Here is a 16,287-nt window from a genome sequence, read left to right as displayed (position 1 = left end):
AGCACTTTGGCGACAGTGGGAAGGAAAAACTCCCTTTTAACAGGAAGAAACCTCCGGCAGAACCAGGCTCATGGAGGGGCGGGGCCATCTGCTGCGACCGGTTGGGGTGAGAGAAGGAAGACAGGATGGTCCGGCTCCTCCTGATGTGGCGTCCATGTTTTCTATAAAGATTCTAATTTTATTTTAAATGAACGGAGGTGTTTCATGATCATGTTCACATACACCGTCTTTTCATGACAGAGCTTTAACCTGCATTTGTGGATGGCACGGTGAACTGTGACAGTGATTTCTGGAACGCTATTCTGAAATCGTTCCACGATTTGCAGTTTTTTTGAAGATTGGTGAACCTCTGCCCATCTTTACTTCTGATAAACTACACTTCTCTAAGTGTAGTTACACAGTTATGTGTCTTTTTTTTCCACCACTTACTTTTCGACCCTTTTGTTGCCCCAGTTTTTTGCGACGTGTTGCTGCCATCAAATTGAAAATGAGCTAATATTTTCATGAAATGGCAAAATGCCTCCATTTAAATATTTGATATGTTTTCTATGTTCTATCATGAATAAAATATGGGTTCATTTAATTTTCAAATTATTTCTGATTTTATTTACATTTTAAACAGCAGCTCAACTTTTTGGGAGATTGTGTTTGCATTTACATATTGTCTGTTTGCGTGCACATTACTGAAACGGTGTGACATTTGCAGAGCTCATGAATATGTGACTCATTTCCCTTCCTTAAAGGCTGCCTTTCCTCTTTAACTCGCATTTAATCAACTCAGCACTCAATTGTCTGTTTGGCGCAGTTGTTGTTGTTGTTATCACGTTGCTCTTATTTCTTAAGCGTTTGTATTGAAATCAAGGCTTCCACTGAGTTTAGCTGCAAAGTTTGTGTTTTGTGAAAAGGGCAGAAGTTTAATCGCCCAAATATATGTGCAGAAAGAAAGCAGCCAGAAAGTAATCTAGTTAAATCATTCACATGGTTCAATTTTTCATCTGATTATTTTATCAGAAGGGTTGTTTTCGCCCTCTGCCACCATTTTGAGTCCGTTTGAGTCTCTTTAGTCGGTCTGCATGGTGTTTGTGGGTTTTTTATTATGTTTGGGCTTAAATGTAACCACTGAGTAAAGGAAGTCTCGCAGTATAAAAGATCATAAAATCCCTCATGTCTAAATATTTTTGATGATAACCCAGTGAACCCTCCCAGCTCACCACTGTAATAATGAATGCTAGCTGTGTATCTAATCTAATTGTTTACTCTTGGGATGGCACATTTATCTGCCACATTTTGAAATTATTAGAAAATGCCTCATAATTATGGAGAGTTCTCAGAAGTTTCCACTCACAAAGCAGATTATAAGAGATTTGTATTTGGTGTGTGTGTGCAATGGTGCATCTCAACCCTGACTTATGGTTTATATTTTATCTGTAGGTTTGCACTGAAAAATATATGCAAATTCATTTTCTTGGTTTTTTACTTTTTTTTGCATTGTAAGGGCATACGCGGTAATTCCCTGCATTCATACAAACATCAGTGTATCTTTTGGTAGTCATCTTTGTTAGTGGTGGTGTGTACCTTCCAGGCAGAACAGTTGTTTGTTGCAGGTCACAGGTACAACAAAATGTGTTTTTCTCAGGTGTACCTTCCAGCCAGGTAGCTGTTTGTTCTAGGTCAAAGGTAGATTGAAAAGTGTTTTCCTCAGTCCACTGTTATTTTCTCCTGTGGCCCACAGAGGTGGATGTGACAAAGAGAAGGGCACCCAAGCAGCAGATTGCTAAGTTTTCCAAGCAAACAACCTCAAGACATGGTTCTATTTCTGCTTTGCTTTTTCTCATTCTCTCTGCATCTCTTATCTTTCTCCTATTACCTCTCTCATGCTCAGTCTTTGCTACTACACACACACACACACATACACACACATATATATATAGTTCATAGTTCAGATAGTGGGGATCCCATTTGCTCCTTTAGCTGGATCTTGTAAAAGACCATGGAGGGAGTGTGCTGTACAGTCAAAGAGAATTTGTGATGGTGCTGCTTACCACTACAAATCACTTGTGCAGAGACTCTCATTAAATATAAATGGAAACTGGTCTGAAATACCAGAGGTTAATGAGAGGAGTACATAAATGAACAGAGCAAAGAAAATAAAGTGCTCTGTGATTATCGTGTACTGATTATGACTGTGATTTGCTGCAATTTTTTTGTCATGTTTCTTTATCAAACGCCTGAGCGTAAGTTTAACCACCAGTTTTACCAGGAGATAGAAATAGAAATACATGCATGGAACTGAAATAAAGAAAAGACAGATGTGTTATTGTTGAACTGAAGTGCAAAATGGTGATTTTAGAAAGAAATGCTCCTCTTTAAAACTTAAGAACAGATATCAAAATCTGATCTGTGCCCTGAAGCAGTACACAGTATTTTATATGTGAGTACGGCTGATGCCAACCGTCTACAAAAAAAACCCTATTTGGATTTTTTTCAGATGGCAACCAGGGACCATCATGCCAATTAGTTCTCAGACCAAACCCATCAAAATATTATGTTTACCAGACAGCCATGCATACACAGACACACACACACAGAGAAATAAAGTAACAACACTAGCCATGCTGCAGCAGCTCATAATTAAAAAGAATGCAGCACTGGGGCGTTAAAAGGTTTGAGGGCTACTTCCACTGCCCTTTGTTTTGCAGGCATTAGTGAAACCACACTTAGCTTTAAATTTCACGCTCACTTTGATCTTCACTTAAATCTTTTTGACAGAGTGACATATAGACACCCGTCAAAACTTTGTAATCAGCAGCTTTAACTGGACTTCCTCCCAGCAGTGACAGAGAAGGCTGTTTCCAGCTAAGGTCACACGATGTTACTTCCTTCCACAAGTTTATAAAAACACAGAAACAATCATAACCGGATTCCTTGGTTGCAAATAACATTCTGCTTTTACTGTACTGAACATAACGGCATAGACTAACAACAAGCTGGAAGTATCGCTAAAGCAAATGGAGACAAAGTGGAAAGACGCAGATCGAGGTGCATTCACACTGGTATAGCATGGTGTACAGTACTGTGCAAAAGTCTTAAGCCAGTAATCATTTCTTTATTTTTTTAAAGGAATACGGCAAAACAGTGCAGCTATTTACTGTGCAAACATATGTGGAAATACAATACATAAGGCAAAAGCAGAGTTTCTTCCTTGAAATTCAATACCGCAGTTTCAAGTATGGCCACATTTATTCTTCAACACTGTCTGACCTTTCTTCTAATTTCTTTAAGTAGTCTTTAGGAATAGTTCTCCAGGCTTCTTGAAGGACATTTAAAGCTCTTCTTTGGATGTTTCTGCATTTTGTTCTGTTCTCTGTGAACATGATCCCACACGCCTTCAGTAATGTTGAGAGCTGAGGTCTAGGGAGGCCAATCCGAGACTGATAGTGTTCCACTGTGTGTTTTTCTATCCAGGTATGCTTTTATTGCATTGGCAGTGTTCTTGGGGTCATTGTCATGCTGAAAAAGCTGTTCCCAAACAGATGCTTTCTAGATGGTATGGATGATGGATTAAAATCCATGCATTCATAATTCCATCAATTTTGAAAAGATGCCCAAAAAGAAATGCAGTCCCCAAACCATGACAGAGCCTCCACTGTGTTTTACAGATGGCTGTAGGACACTCACAGCTGTACCTCTCGGACGGCCTCCTTCAGTACATACTGATGATGATTGGAACCAGAAATGTCAAGACCAGAATTGCTATTATGTGTTTATACCTTGAGTTAGATTCATAGACCCGTATTAAGTGGGTTAAACTAAAAAAAAAAAAACATTCCTCTGAAAATGGTCAGGTATAAGGACTGGACTCAAAATGGTTGAAAAAGTGGCCAGTGTCCAAAACGGCTTTTAGAAAGCCTGGAGGCCTATTGCTCAGCACTTTAAAAAACTGCAAGTAATTCTTGCTCCAGCGAAATATAATGAAATGAAGAAATGCTCAGGACTTTTGCACAGTACTGTGGATAGGAAAAGTAATAGAGTAGCAGTAATGTTGTATGAAGAGTTTTCTGGAAGTGCACAGAGTGTTAGACAGGATCATGAGTTTGAAGCTGGAAACCGAAGGGGTGATGTTGAAGGCTGTGAACACCATAAGTAGAAGAGAGAGTTAGAAGAGAGAGGGATTCTGGAGTAATTTGGATAAAGTGGTAAAGAGCATTCCCAGTAGGGAGACAGTGGTGATTGAAGTGGATTTCAATGAAGATGTGGTTGAAGGGAACAGGCAGATGGTCCGCTGTGGCGACTGTTAAAGTCAGAAGAAGAAGGTTTGACTGAGTGACCACCAGTATGACCGTGGCTTCTCAAACGTAAATCATACTTCCACTAATCTTCCTATTAGTTATCCTTCACAAGCCAAAGGGACTATCACTGTTTAGTGATCAATGAAGTTCATCTCCTAGATTCAGATGTCATGTAAGCAGAGGACATGAAATAATGAAGTATGCTTCATTTCTTTCATATCAACTGGTTCAGCAAACCAGAGATTGTCCTTGTCGGCTCACTGCATGGAGTACAAAGTACCACTAAAGATAGATTGTACCAGATGACAATGCATTGTCAATTTACGTCATGAATGCACTTGTAGGCTGAATCACACTGAAGCCAAATAATGAAATTAGGTCTGTACTCTCAGCATTAGCTCTACTTCCACATGCCTTTCTTTCTCACGAGTAAAAGAATTTTTAACATTCACTGCTGAATGTTACACAGTGTATTATATATTAACAGTGCATATTAATACTTATTATTTAGTATCTCAGAGTGCCTATAGTGCTTAAAAAAGACTAAACTAAGAACAGGAACTGCCAGAGTGCCTTGAGGTGAATAATGAGTACAAGAGTAGTGGAGGCTGTTGGAAAAAGGACTGTGGTAAGAAGAAGAAGAAGAAGAGGTGACTGTGGAGTGTCACAGCTGCTTCGTACTGTCCTTGTTCCTCCAGCACTTAGAAAGGACACCCAATGGCTTCCGCAGCAACTCCATTTAGCTCTATTGATTTTGCAATTCTGAGCCTAAGAGAGGAGGGGTAGAGTGTGATGAAAGCAAGCTGGCAAAGAGCGAGGGGGAGAGAAAGCAGCTTCCATTTTCCATGTCGATCGAATACTCTGAAGGAATGTCACATTGGACAGAAACCTTTATGCACGCATCTACAGGCACTGACTTATTTATGAGTTTATGTGAACACAACCATGCACACAAACACACACAGGATGCCTGCTTTTCCTTTCAACTTCTCAGTGTTGGTAATGGACTAAAGGATGAATCACTACCCTTTCTGAACATTATTCACTCTCCCGAGTCTGGAGAGCCTATCGGTACAATCCAGCTGTCGTTCTTACCAAGTCCTATACAAATCAAGAAACACTCTCTTTAAATTTCCTGCAAGCCAAAAATGGTAGGAAAATATCACACATGAAATCAAAGAATGACAAAGGTTAAGTTATTTTTCGAGTATGAGCTTTAATGTGCACCTACACCTTTCTATATTTCCCCAAAGTCAAGAGCGTGTCCATTAAAATCAAATGCTTTATAGAGAGAGCACAAAATATATTGTATTACAGAAGGGTTAGAGGGGAATCAAGTACCCAGTATTTTTCTCAGCATAGTTGTGAGATTTTGAAAGGATTAAAAGATTTCTTTTTCTTTTTCACATCAATTCAAAATAACTGTAAATATGACAGGGCATGGTGAGAGCTCCCATGTTGTGAATCACAAAACCAGCTCTCCGATTTCACCAATTACTCCTCTCACAACTTCTGCAGAACCCCTGCTATTTATTGTTTATGTCTGAGATCAATAATGAGGACTGAATGCTGGAGTTCGAGCAGAATTGCTCTTGTTGTTTGTCTCTAAAACCATCTACAGTTATCTGCCTTATCTGCCTGTTTCCACCATGCCTGTCGTGCCATGGCTTGTTCTCTGCCCCGTGTGGATTAAAAGGCCCCTTTTGTTTCCCGAGAGATTAATTGGATGGTGTGGGTTGTTGTGGTGTGGCGTGCATTGCCTCTCCTTCTGTTTGTAATAGATAGCGCCTATGCAGAGTGTGAGAATTTTTCATCTCACACACAAGAGACTAATAAATGTTCAATTTTACGTCTAATTGTGTATATCCACGTGTTATTTTCCTACGTGAAGCCTCGGGGCGTTGCTGCTAGACCAGATTTTTAAAGCAAAAGCATCTGGAGTGAGAAGACAAGGTAACCACGCTTTGTGATAGATGAGAGCACTTATTTAAAAGAAAATCTGACTCCATAATTTCTTTCAGTTCATGTCATGTTTTCTCTCATATTTACCATGGATCACTTTCATTTTGCCATTTAATCTACTGCAAGGACTCATAGGCAGCATGTTTTTGGATAGACAAACACAAGTTGGCACTGAAACGTACATTTGTTCCTTTCTGAGAGTGCAAAACAGAAAAAGACAGTAAGCAACTGAGGAAATGTTAAGAACTGCCTCGAGCAAAAACACTCTCAGTGTTTATTTCATTTCTAGCCTCTATTTTTCAAATGCCTTCATTTGAGAGCTCAGCTGGACTTTGTCCGCTTTAGGTGCTCCCTTCATCTCTCTAAATGTAAATTTCTTTGCACTCTGTGTGTGCTCGCGCCGGAGGGTGAGGGATAGCAGGAGTATATATGTGTGTGTGTGTATGTGTGTGTGTGTGTGCGTGTGCGTGAGAAAAAGGCTTCTTAATGCTTCTTATTGAGCACTTTGCATACATGGTGAGTGCACTACATAATGTACTACTAACAGCTTGTTTCTTCCATCTTTCTATTTACCACTTCCTGTCACTCCACACATATCGCTTGTCTGTTCTCTTCTGCTTCTCCAATTCCTGCCTTCATTTCATAAAAAGTCTGTTCACATCAGCGATAAGGTAGAATTTAAATTATTTACAGGTATCATATTGCTTCATTCATCAAGTAAGAGCTCCTGGAGATACAGGGGAAAGATAAAGATAAAGACAGGCAGATTTCAAACATTATGCTGAAAAGCAGACCATTCACTTTAAGCATCTGACATTTTTATGCATTGATCTTATTTAATCTCGAGCCTCATATCTTTCTTTGTTTCCATTGTTTTTGGTGTATCACTAACACAAATCAGATCTTTATTAGATATCAGATATTTTTCTTTTTTTAATATAGTTTGGCAAAACTTTTCAAAGTAGAAACTGACGGTTTAGAAGTTTTAGATAATCACACTTTGCTTTGTAACTTGTGGAAAACTTGGCAACTCTGTATTCTTTTAATTGGACAGTTTTTTTTTCAGTGAGTGTTCTGCATAGAAGTTTGCTAGATTTGCCCTTTCACAGAAAACTGCATGTTTTTTTATGCGCATGCCATTGCGCATGTTAGCAAAGCTCGTTTCCTTTCTTCCTTTCTTTTGCTTTGTGCCATTTATTTATTTATTTCACTACCCTTGTCATTCCCACGGTGACACATAATACGCTGGCATCAAAAGTGCGGTGCTGCATCTGTGTCAGAAAAGAGATGATCAGAGGAGAGGGGTGCGAAAAGGAACAAAAGAGATGAAAAGGGAAAGAGAAGGGAACTGGAAGTTATGACGGATGGATGAGGTGGAGGTGGGGAAAACAGGGGAGGGGGAAAAAATAGTTCAGACAAAAGGGCATAGAACGGGCCGGATGAGAAGTAGAGAAAAGGAGGGCTCTGGGGGAAAAACTAGACTTCCTAAAATTATCCGGTGAATGTTTGAAGAGAACGACAACAACAGCAACAACACAACTTCCAGCATCCACGGTTATTTTACCCAGTACTACAGTTATTTTGTCCATCACACAAGCTAAAGTACTAATAAATCTGATCAGACAAAAGGTTAGTTTTCACTTGAAACAGATGAAAACCCCATCATATATATTTATAAGATTTTAAGGAAGTCCCCACATCCGAAACCTCTCCAGTATATCGAAATAAACTTGACCTTATTAAAGGGCTCCTCAGCAGCCAGCACAACGTCCTCATTATTCTGTCGATGTCAGCAGATCTAAAAAGCACTAATGCTGTCTGTGAAACTTTGCTTTGGTGTCCTCCTCAGAAAAGGTGCGCAATAATTCATTCCGGTTCACACAACCTTTAACCTCTGTTTGGCCCAAAAATAAAAGATTCGAGGCCGCCGCTTTCCTCGTTAGCAGCTGGTCTAACGCAGAGCTGGCAGCATCTAATTGTTTTGCCAGAGATCTTCTGGGTGAAAAACCTCAATTGAGTCTGTGCTGAATTGAGACTGTGCAATATTTTCTAGGTCCAAGTGGCTCTTAAGATCTTCCTTCTTCTGTGCTGATGTGTAGGATGTAATAGCCTCTCGTAAATACACCGTGGCAGATCTCCACAAGATAGACTGGCTTATCTCCAGCGTTTTATCCTCAGCAATAAAACACTGCCGCTGCTGCTGCATGGTAATATTCTCTACAAAGGAAATAAGGCTGAGTAAGGTAAGGCTTAGTCACCACGGTCTCCAAGATGAACCTTTGTCAGAAGAGAAGACCTACTCTATACTGTGCTAGAGAAATGATTAGAAAGAGGATATTGTCTGTACAGTCCTTGAATCTATGCAAAACAATTAAGGACATAATCTTAGGCAACACACGTATTTTTCTCTCTAATTGATGGAGCGCTCTAAGTGGGGGTTTTTTTTTAATCGGATTATTTAAAAAAGCTGAAGCTTTGAATGCTGGGAAATGACAGTCACATTGTAACAAAGCCTTTTATTTTTTGCACACAATGTGTTGGTCTTTCTGATTAAATTAAAAAATAAAACAATTGTTTACTAAAATTTCCTTCCTGTTAGACTGCTTCATAGCAGCTATTGGTTTGGATTAGCAGAAAAAAAGAGAAACTAATTTTGTTAATGATGGCTTTATGCCATCAAGGTTCCCAGTAAGCCTTGACAGTGAGCCAGTATTTAAAAAACCCTTAGCTAACTCAGCTAAATGGAAGACATTGACCCCGTGTTTTTCCTGCAGTGGTATGTCCAAATGTTCTGTATAAAGTGAAAAATGTAAAACAAGCTAACTGAGCAAGCACAAAAAGTCCTGACAGAAATAGTGAAAGCACCTGTGTGAGTGTGTCAATAATGTAAATAAGCTTTGAGGTTAAAATATTCAAAGTGTGTCATACCTAAAAGCCAAAATCAGCACTTTTACTTGCACATTCCCTCTGCAAACAGTAGTGCATATGAATTCAAAAGGGTTTCATGGAGGAAAACGACAAAAAAAGATGTTCTGTGGAGGTTGTTAAAGTGATTTTTGAATCATTGGACTGTTTGTCTGTCCTCTGTCTTCTGTATGTCCTATTTCTTATGTTTCTTTCATTCAGGGTGAAAAATATAATGTAAGTTTTTTATTTTTATTGGTAGTAGGAAAGGAAAAATTTGCAAAAATAACAACTGCCAGGTAACCGACCTGGAAAATATTTTCCAAAAATGCCCCAATTTAGCCTGGTAGGAAATCCCAAAAGTTAAGAAAACTGTAAATGCATTTTTAACTTCCATGTTAGTGCAGACGTGATGTTTATATCTTTGCACTTCAACCTCTGTCTCTCCTATTTTCTCTCTTTCTGTTGTGGGAATGCTCTGATGATAGCATCCATCCTAAACAGGTCTGCAACCTGCCCGAGGACCAGCTCATTAAACTGTTTCAGCATTCATTGTCTCGTTACTTTGATGCAGAGGAGAAGTACTTTCAAGCTCACACTAACTAATATGTCATCAGACAAGCAATGCGTATACAAACATGGCTCTGCAACAGAGAATTGCTGATGGTATCTGCTAATGATGTGTGTGTGTGTGTGTGTGTGTGTGTGTGTGTGTGTGTGTGTGTGTGTGTGTGTGCATTTTAAATATGTGAGCATGATTTATTTTAGACAGTTTAGACAGTCAGCTGCATAAACAAAGTCAGTGAGAGATTGGATTCAGAAGCTAATCTTTCTTGGATGAAGTAGTCGAGTATATGTGCAAATAAATTTTCGCACTGAAGCTAGTCGAGAAAGTTGATCTGTAACAAAATGACTTGTGATCTTTCTTGTGTCATTTTTTAGTGTTCAGGTTTCAGATCAGTTTTACATTCTTTGGTGCTGAGATATTTCTCAAATACAGTCTGATTATGCGTGTGCTATTTATTTTTCAAGCATGCAGTCACTGTGTATGCGTTCGAAAACTTGCATATAAAAATAGATGTTATTCCTTTTTATTTCTGTTTGGAAACCACTCCATCAGTTATTATAATCAAAAGCAGAGAAAAGCAACAGGAACACACCACACAGCATAATTTCTTTTTCGTAGTTTGTCTGGAAATGGAGAGTTGCCGAAGGGATTTCTAGCCATGCTAACTCTGTTCATGTCTGTGCTGTGGTTCAGTCTGCTACTTTGACCTGAAATATGAATTCAATAATGAATGGATCAGCATAAAATGTATTGCAGATATCCATCTGTTCTCCCCGAGGATGAATCCTTGACTATAGCGTTACCAGGATTTAGGTTTACTAGTGAGTTTTGTTACTCATTTAGAATTATTTGCAAACTAATGCCATTTTCATGATCCTTAGCTTTACTAATCTGTGACGAAGCCGCTAAAACAATCCTGATAAACTGCATGTTTGCATCTTTGCATCTGCTACGTGGCATTGATATTTCTACAGATATATACAGTCTGTAGGCAAGACGCAAAACTTTGTACCAGAAATGTTCAGATTTCTGTTTGTCGTCTGCTTGTAGTCTGAGCAGTATCGACCAATCACGTTTAAGCGAAAGCAAAAGGGAAACATGTAAGCTAAAATTCAATAACAAAACTAACATCATTTGAGCATGTTTTTTCCCCTTTAAATCTGTCTCTAGTCAAACTGTAATCATTGACAAGAGTATAGAAAAGAGCCTTGATAGGACACAATAGAAGCCAAGAGGCAGTGGCCATTGCACCCAGAGGGTAAGTCATCTGGTGTCCCAAACTGTGCTTTTATAAGCTCCACATAGTCACAGCTCTAGGAAAATGCAGTATAATGCCATATAAGTGGAGACAGTCACCCACATAAACAGTGCCGATAATTGTAGAGGCATGCACTCACCTCTGCAGGCAGTCAGCCAACCAGCGGCTAAATGAAAGTGGCAATTCATTCTGCCTGTCTAGTCAAGTACCCATGCAAATCCTGAATATGAGATGATGAAACTAAAATACACTGTCATTGTTAATAACACACGGGTGACTTGCCAGAATATTTCACTTAATGTACAGTAAACGAAGGTTAAAAAAGAAGAAAAGAGGCATGACGTGAGGAATGTCATGCTACCAAAATGTAGGTTGTGATGACTACATCCAAATAAAACTCATCTTGAACCATCACATTTGAAGGTGGTTTTAAAAAGTGAGGTCTAGTGGGTAGGAGGGGTTTCTGGGCTCTCCTTTCTGTCAGCATATCATGTTATGAAAGCTAAATCCCTCGAGATTCTTGGTTGCTCCAACAAAGGTTTGGTCTACATTAGTTTTTATGAAAACTTAAGCAGAAATTTATTCTCCGTGTCTGTGTGTTTGGCCACTTGGCCTTAATGAGAAATCCGCCGTCCACCTGTCATGTTTTCTCTTCGTATCTGAAATTAGCAGATATTTTTCTGCTCCATGCAAACCAATCTTTTACTCCAACTTTAACCAAATCCTGCCCACCACACTGATTAAACTAAAACAGTCTGGCCTTTTCTTGTCTGAATACCTTTGAAATTATATTTACCTCAAGTGCCCAGAAATAATAACCTTTAAAAGAAAGTGCAGTTTCATTTGGGAATATTTATTTTAGAAAACAGCCACTGTGGCCTCATTATTTGTGAAAGAAGTTGTTCAGGGCCCCATGCAGTGCTGTTTGTACCATTATTGCTTTGGGCCGTAAACTATACTTGTACTCCCCCATTTAACAGCATAAAACATGAAACTTTGTTTTGTTCTCATTTCTATAGCTGTTTACTCTGTTCGGCACCGTGCGGGACGGCAGGTTGTCCTAACATGCACTAAGAGAAAATGCCAGAGTCTTGTCACGATAAAATATGCTAAGAACGTATTGATATTTTAATTACAGCTGTGACTTTTCTTGGAAGCATTGCAGTGCTCTTCAAGGTTGAAGCCATTTTTTGAATTCACTGGTGTATTGTCATTTTTAAGGCCTCTGTAAAAATTAGATTTCATTAGATGGCCTCTAACAGCTCCAAATTAAAGCAGCGTTCTCTCCGATGTGTAAATAAGAAGCCACTTGATACCAAGTTCACCATATTGACTTAAAAGAAAATATTATTTCATTGTTGTTTTTAAAGCTGGTTGCTGCTGCTAAAAAACACGAGTCATTGCATGTTTTATTTGGAAGCTCCAATCTGTGAAATATAAACACATACTGGCTTCTTCCCCTCGTCCAGTTCAGGGTCACTATTGGGCCCAGCTGTCACATGGCGACAGGCAGGAATAACATACAGAGACATCCAACCATTCACATCTACATTCAGTTTTGATCACCTGTTAAGCAGACCTGCATGTCTTTGAACTGTGCACGTGAAGAGAGCCCATGTAGCATGTAAACGCCACACAGAAAGGCTAAAGCGAGAGAACAGGCTGTGTCTTTATAAGTTCTCCAAATGATCGAGAATGTTTGTGAAGGTTGATAAAAGTTGTGTGGCACACGACTCTTTCTACAGCTGTGTTTGTCACTCACCGTGTGCCTTTAATGAACAGCTCATTAGACAGAAACCTCATTAGCGGTCTGACGACAGGGAGCAAATGATCCGGGGAAAAGAAGAGGAATTTGATGCGTCTCATTTATTGGAGGTAGAAAGGCAGGGCGCATTCAAGGATGCGCTTTTGGGTTTGGAGTAAACATCATCATGTTCATAACAGCAGCCCTATAAACATAATCCCCCATGGCAATACGCTCCATAATAATACTAATAATAATAAAAAAAACCTAAAAAAGACGTGTAATTGCTTCAGTAATGTATTTTTAAAGCTGCCCCTTTTTCATTTCTGTTTTAATCGGGCCTATTGTCTTGTTTGAGTGCGTACTAAGAGGACATATAATTTACTGGCAGCATAGCGATATGACAGTTTTTCTCTGTGCTTTACAGATCTGTGACAAGGAATGGCACTATTATGTAATCAACGTGGAATTTCCTGCAGTGACTCTTTTTGTGGATGGCGTGACTTACGAACCCTACCTGGTGACGGATGACTGGCCGATCCACGCTTCGAAGATCGATACGCAGCTGACCGTGGGCGCCTGCTGGCAAGGTCAGTGTGTGTGTGTGTGTGTGTGTGTGTTTACCACACATAAGAATAGAAAGACAGCCATTTTTAATGCTTTATTTAAAAGCACTGGGGTTAATTAGTTGTTTCAAGGCTGCATACATCCTTTTAATGAGAGAAATAAAAACAAGAAATGATATGTTGTTCTGATTTTTTGGCTTAGTGTTGCCTTTAACATAGTGCTGTGTGCATACATGTATCAAGGTAAGAAATACATAACATTTTCTGGTTTGTTCTCCCTTTAAGTTTCTCAAGAGTAGTTTTATGAAAATATTAAACTGTGATTTTGAGCGTCCTGTTGCATGCTCAATAATTTTTTGATTGTATTTTGCTGAATAAATTGAATTTGTCACACTATATCACCATAAAGCAGGAAATTGGCTACCAGTATTTTGATACTATGTAATACTCAACATGTGACATAATTACCCTGTGCAGGAACGCTATTGAAAGCAATACATTTCACAGTATGTGCATTGCATAATGAAATGCATTATGCTCCAAGAAACCGAATAGTCTCTCCGAAAACTGCAGGTGCAGCAGTCAGAAACATGTTTTCTTTTAATGTGCGGTTGTTACCAGCCTGAAAAATGCTGACAACATATCATAAGCATAAAGAAACCGCATCAACAAAAAGGCAGAGCGGCCCAGAGATGTTTAAAATTACATTTGAATCACAAAGGGAGAGAGCGAGAAAGAAGGCGACTCCCCGTTAAAATAAATAAAGAGGCTAACATTTACATCCCCGGCCTGCGAGCTGTTTCCTGTGACACAAGCCAAGCGGGTATCAAACAGGAAATTCTGCGCCGTCGTTTCCAGCGACAGGGAACGGGAGCGTGCAGAGATCGCGTTGGACTGAATAAAAGCTACCCTGCTGTCATGTTTATTACTTGAATAATTACAAAAATAAAGTGCTTCATATGAGAAAGAGACAGTAGTGATCCTTCTCTTGCTGCCTGCCTAAATCACATTCATAACCCTTGCCAGCATCATCCAACGCTTCAATCCTGATGGCGTTTTGGTTGCTGCTTAAATTTCGTTTCATCCTGTGCCTGATTGCAATTTTCTTTCTGTCGTCATCATTTTCTTCCTTGCTTCATACAGCCCTCTCTTGCCGCCTCTTTCCATGAATCTCTGATTGTGAGAGAAAGCCCTGAAGGAAGGATTAGCTAGAGTGAATGGAGGACAACTTTGCCAGCTATTACATCCCAATGAAGCCGCTTTAAGCTTCACTAAGCCGCAACTGATAACTTTGCAGGCCATTAGCGAGCAAGATTGCCTTTCAGAGTCTCTCATTTCTCCATCCTCCCTTTCACCACAATCAACAACATAATGATGAGACATGTGGAATAAAAAGGCATTTAGACTGTACTTTTCACTGCCCCGAGAGCAAAAAGAAGATGCGTGTTGTTTTCTTTACAAGGTTAACCCCAGAGAACGGTTCGGCTGTTGTTGGGTCTAAACAGTTTTCTGTGGCATTAATTTGTCGTTGAGCTTGAAAATGTGAGTTCGCCGTCCCATTTCATTTCATCTGCGACACGGCCGTGGGTGTGGACTTTTTTAAGCAGCCCTCACAGTATTCAGAAATTTTAGCAAAGAAGAAGCTTTAAAAAGAGCGTGGGGTGATTTTATGTGGGAAATGAAAGGCATCAATCAAAAGAAAGCAGCATAATGTACTCCTTTTGAAATCCTTTGAGAAGGCAGCAAAGAAACATGTATTCTTGGACTGGAGGTAATCCACCAGACCTTTCTCGTTTTGACTTGTCATAATAGGAAACGTGCAGTTGTAACTAATAACATTAATTATGGCTCTGCTCTTTCAAGGTGTCGTAGTAATGGCAGCGAAGCAGCGGGAGCAAAACACGAGTGAATGAAACACGTGCGGTTACTGGTGTGATTACTGTGTGCGCCTTTCAGGAGAAAGTTGAGTAGGAAAACACAGTCAAACAAGATCCAGGTTTTTGAAATATTCAAACATTTTCTAATGTTGATACGCATGTATTGACCTAGAGCACGTTAATGAGTCAGTTTGCCCAAATAAAATGGAAGAGAATCACAGTGAAAACAATGTAACCTTGAGACAGGAATGAAACATATTTGCTCGTACTTAAAAGCATCAGTCCAAGGGCAAATGTGTAATTTAATGTAGAGTATGTCTTTGCAATCTGGAGATCTCTCCAGATGATTTAAAAAAAATGTTTTCTGAATGATCCTGCTTACTGTTTCCAAAATGTCACAACTCAGGTATCCAAGGTCTGCTAGTTATAGTACCTGGCATTGTACTCTTCTCTTTTTTATTTCGTTTTGATTGATTGTGCAAATCTATGTAAAATAGATGCATGTTGAGATGTCATTTTGCAGGAAAACATGTCTTGGCGATGAAAAACCTTTACACAGGTAGAAAGAAAGGTAGATGATGGACAGGCAAATTAGGCCTTTTCTGCTCCCACTTATACCAACCTGTGTTCCAAAATGCACAGTCCTCACCATGTCTGCTCTGAGTGTAAGAAATGTATAAGGAAAACAAGAGTCCACCGATATATATGGAAAATAAACTTAGATTGCATTTTGTATGTGAAGGAACACTGTGTGACTGTAGACACAGATTGTGATATATCTACTAAGTGTCACAAAACTATAAAAACATAGCAAAAGAAGAAGTGGCAGGCCTAAAAAACTATCTTCAAGAGATGACCAGTATCTGAAAGTCATATCCCTGAGAAACAGGGGGGAGGGCGATCCAATAAAAGACCTGACACAGTACCTGAGAGATACATCTGGCCCTTCAGCTCATCCGTCTGCTGTTCACTGAAGCCTCATGAGAAATGGTCTCAGCGGTAGAGTGGCTGTCAAGAAGCCGTACTTAAGGAAAGGAAATGGAGAAAAGGCTGAAGTATGCCGGGTTACACAAGAACTGGACTGAAAATCAGTGGAAATGGGTCTTATGGAGTGAATGA

The 16,287-nt window shown here is 39.4% G+C and overlaps 1 protein-coding gene across 1 annotated transcript in view; it reads left to right on the top strand.

The window, feature by feature from the left end:
- Positions 1-16,287, top strand: part of clstn2a (calsyntenin 2a) — a 144,424-nt gene that overhangs the window by 114,818 nt on the left and 13,319 nt on the right. Inside the window, exon 10 of the mRNA XM_005476102.4 lies at positions 13,153-13,315. Within this exon, the coding sequence (XP_005476159.1) occupies positions 13,153-13,315 (163 nt within the window). The remainder of the gene's footprint in view (positions 1-13,152; positions 13,316-16,287) is intronic.

This window comes from Oreochromis niloticus, linkage group LG18, assembly GCF_001858045.2.
Source record: "Oreochromis niloticus isolate F11D_XX linkage group LG18, O_niloticus_UMD_NMBU, whole genome shotgun sequence".
NCBI classification, from domain to species: Eukaryota; Metazoa; Chordata; class Actinopteri; order Cichliformes; family Cichlidae; genus Oreochromis; species Oreochromis niloticus.
Note: the sequence above shows the minus strand (reverse complement) of the source record. Positions and strands in the feature narration are given on the sequence as shown.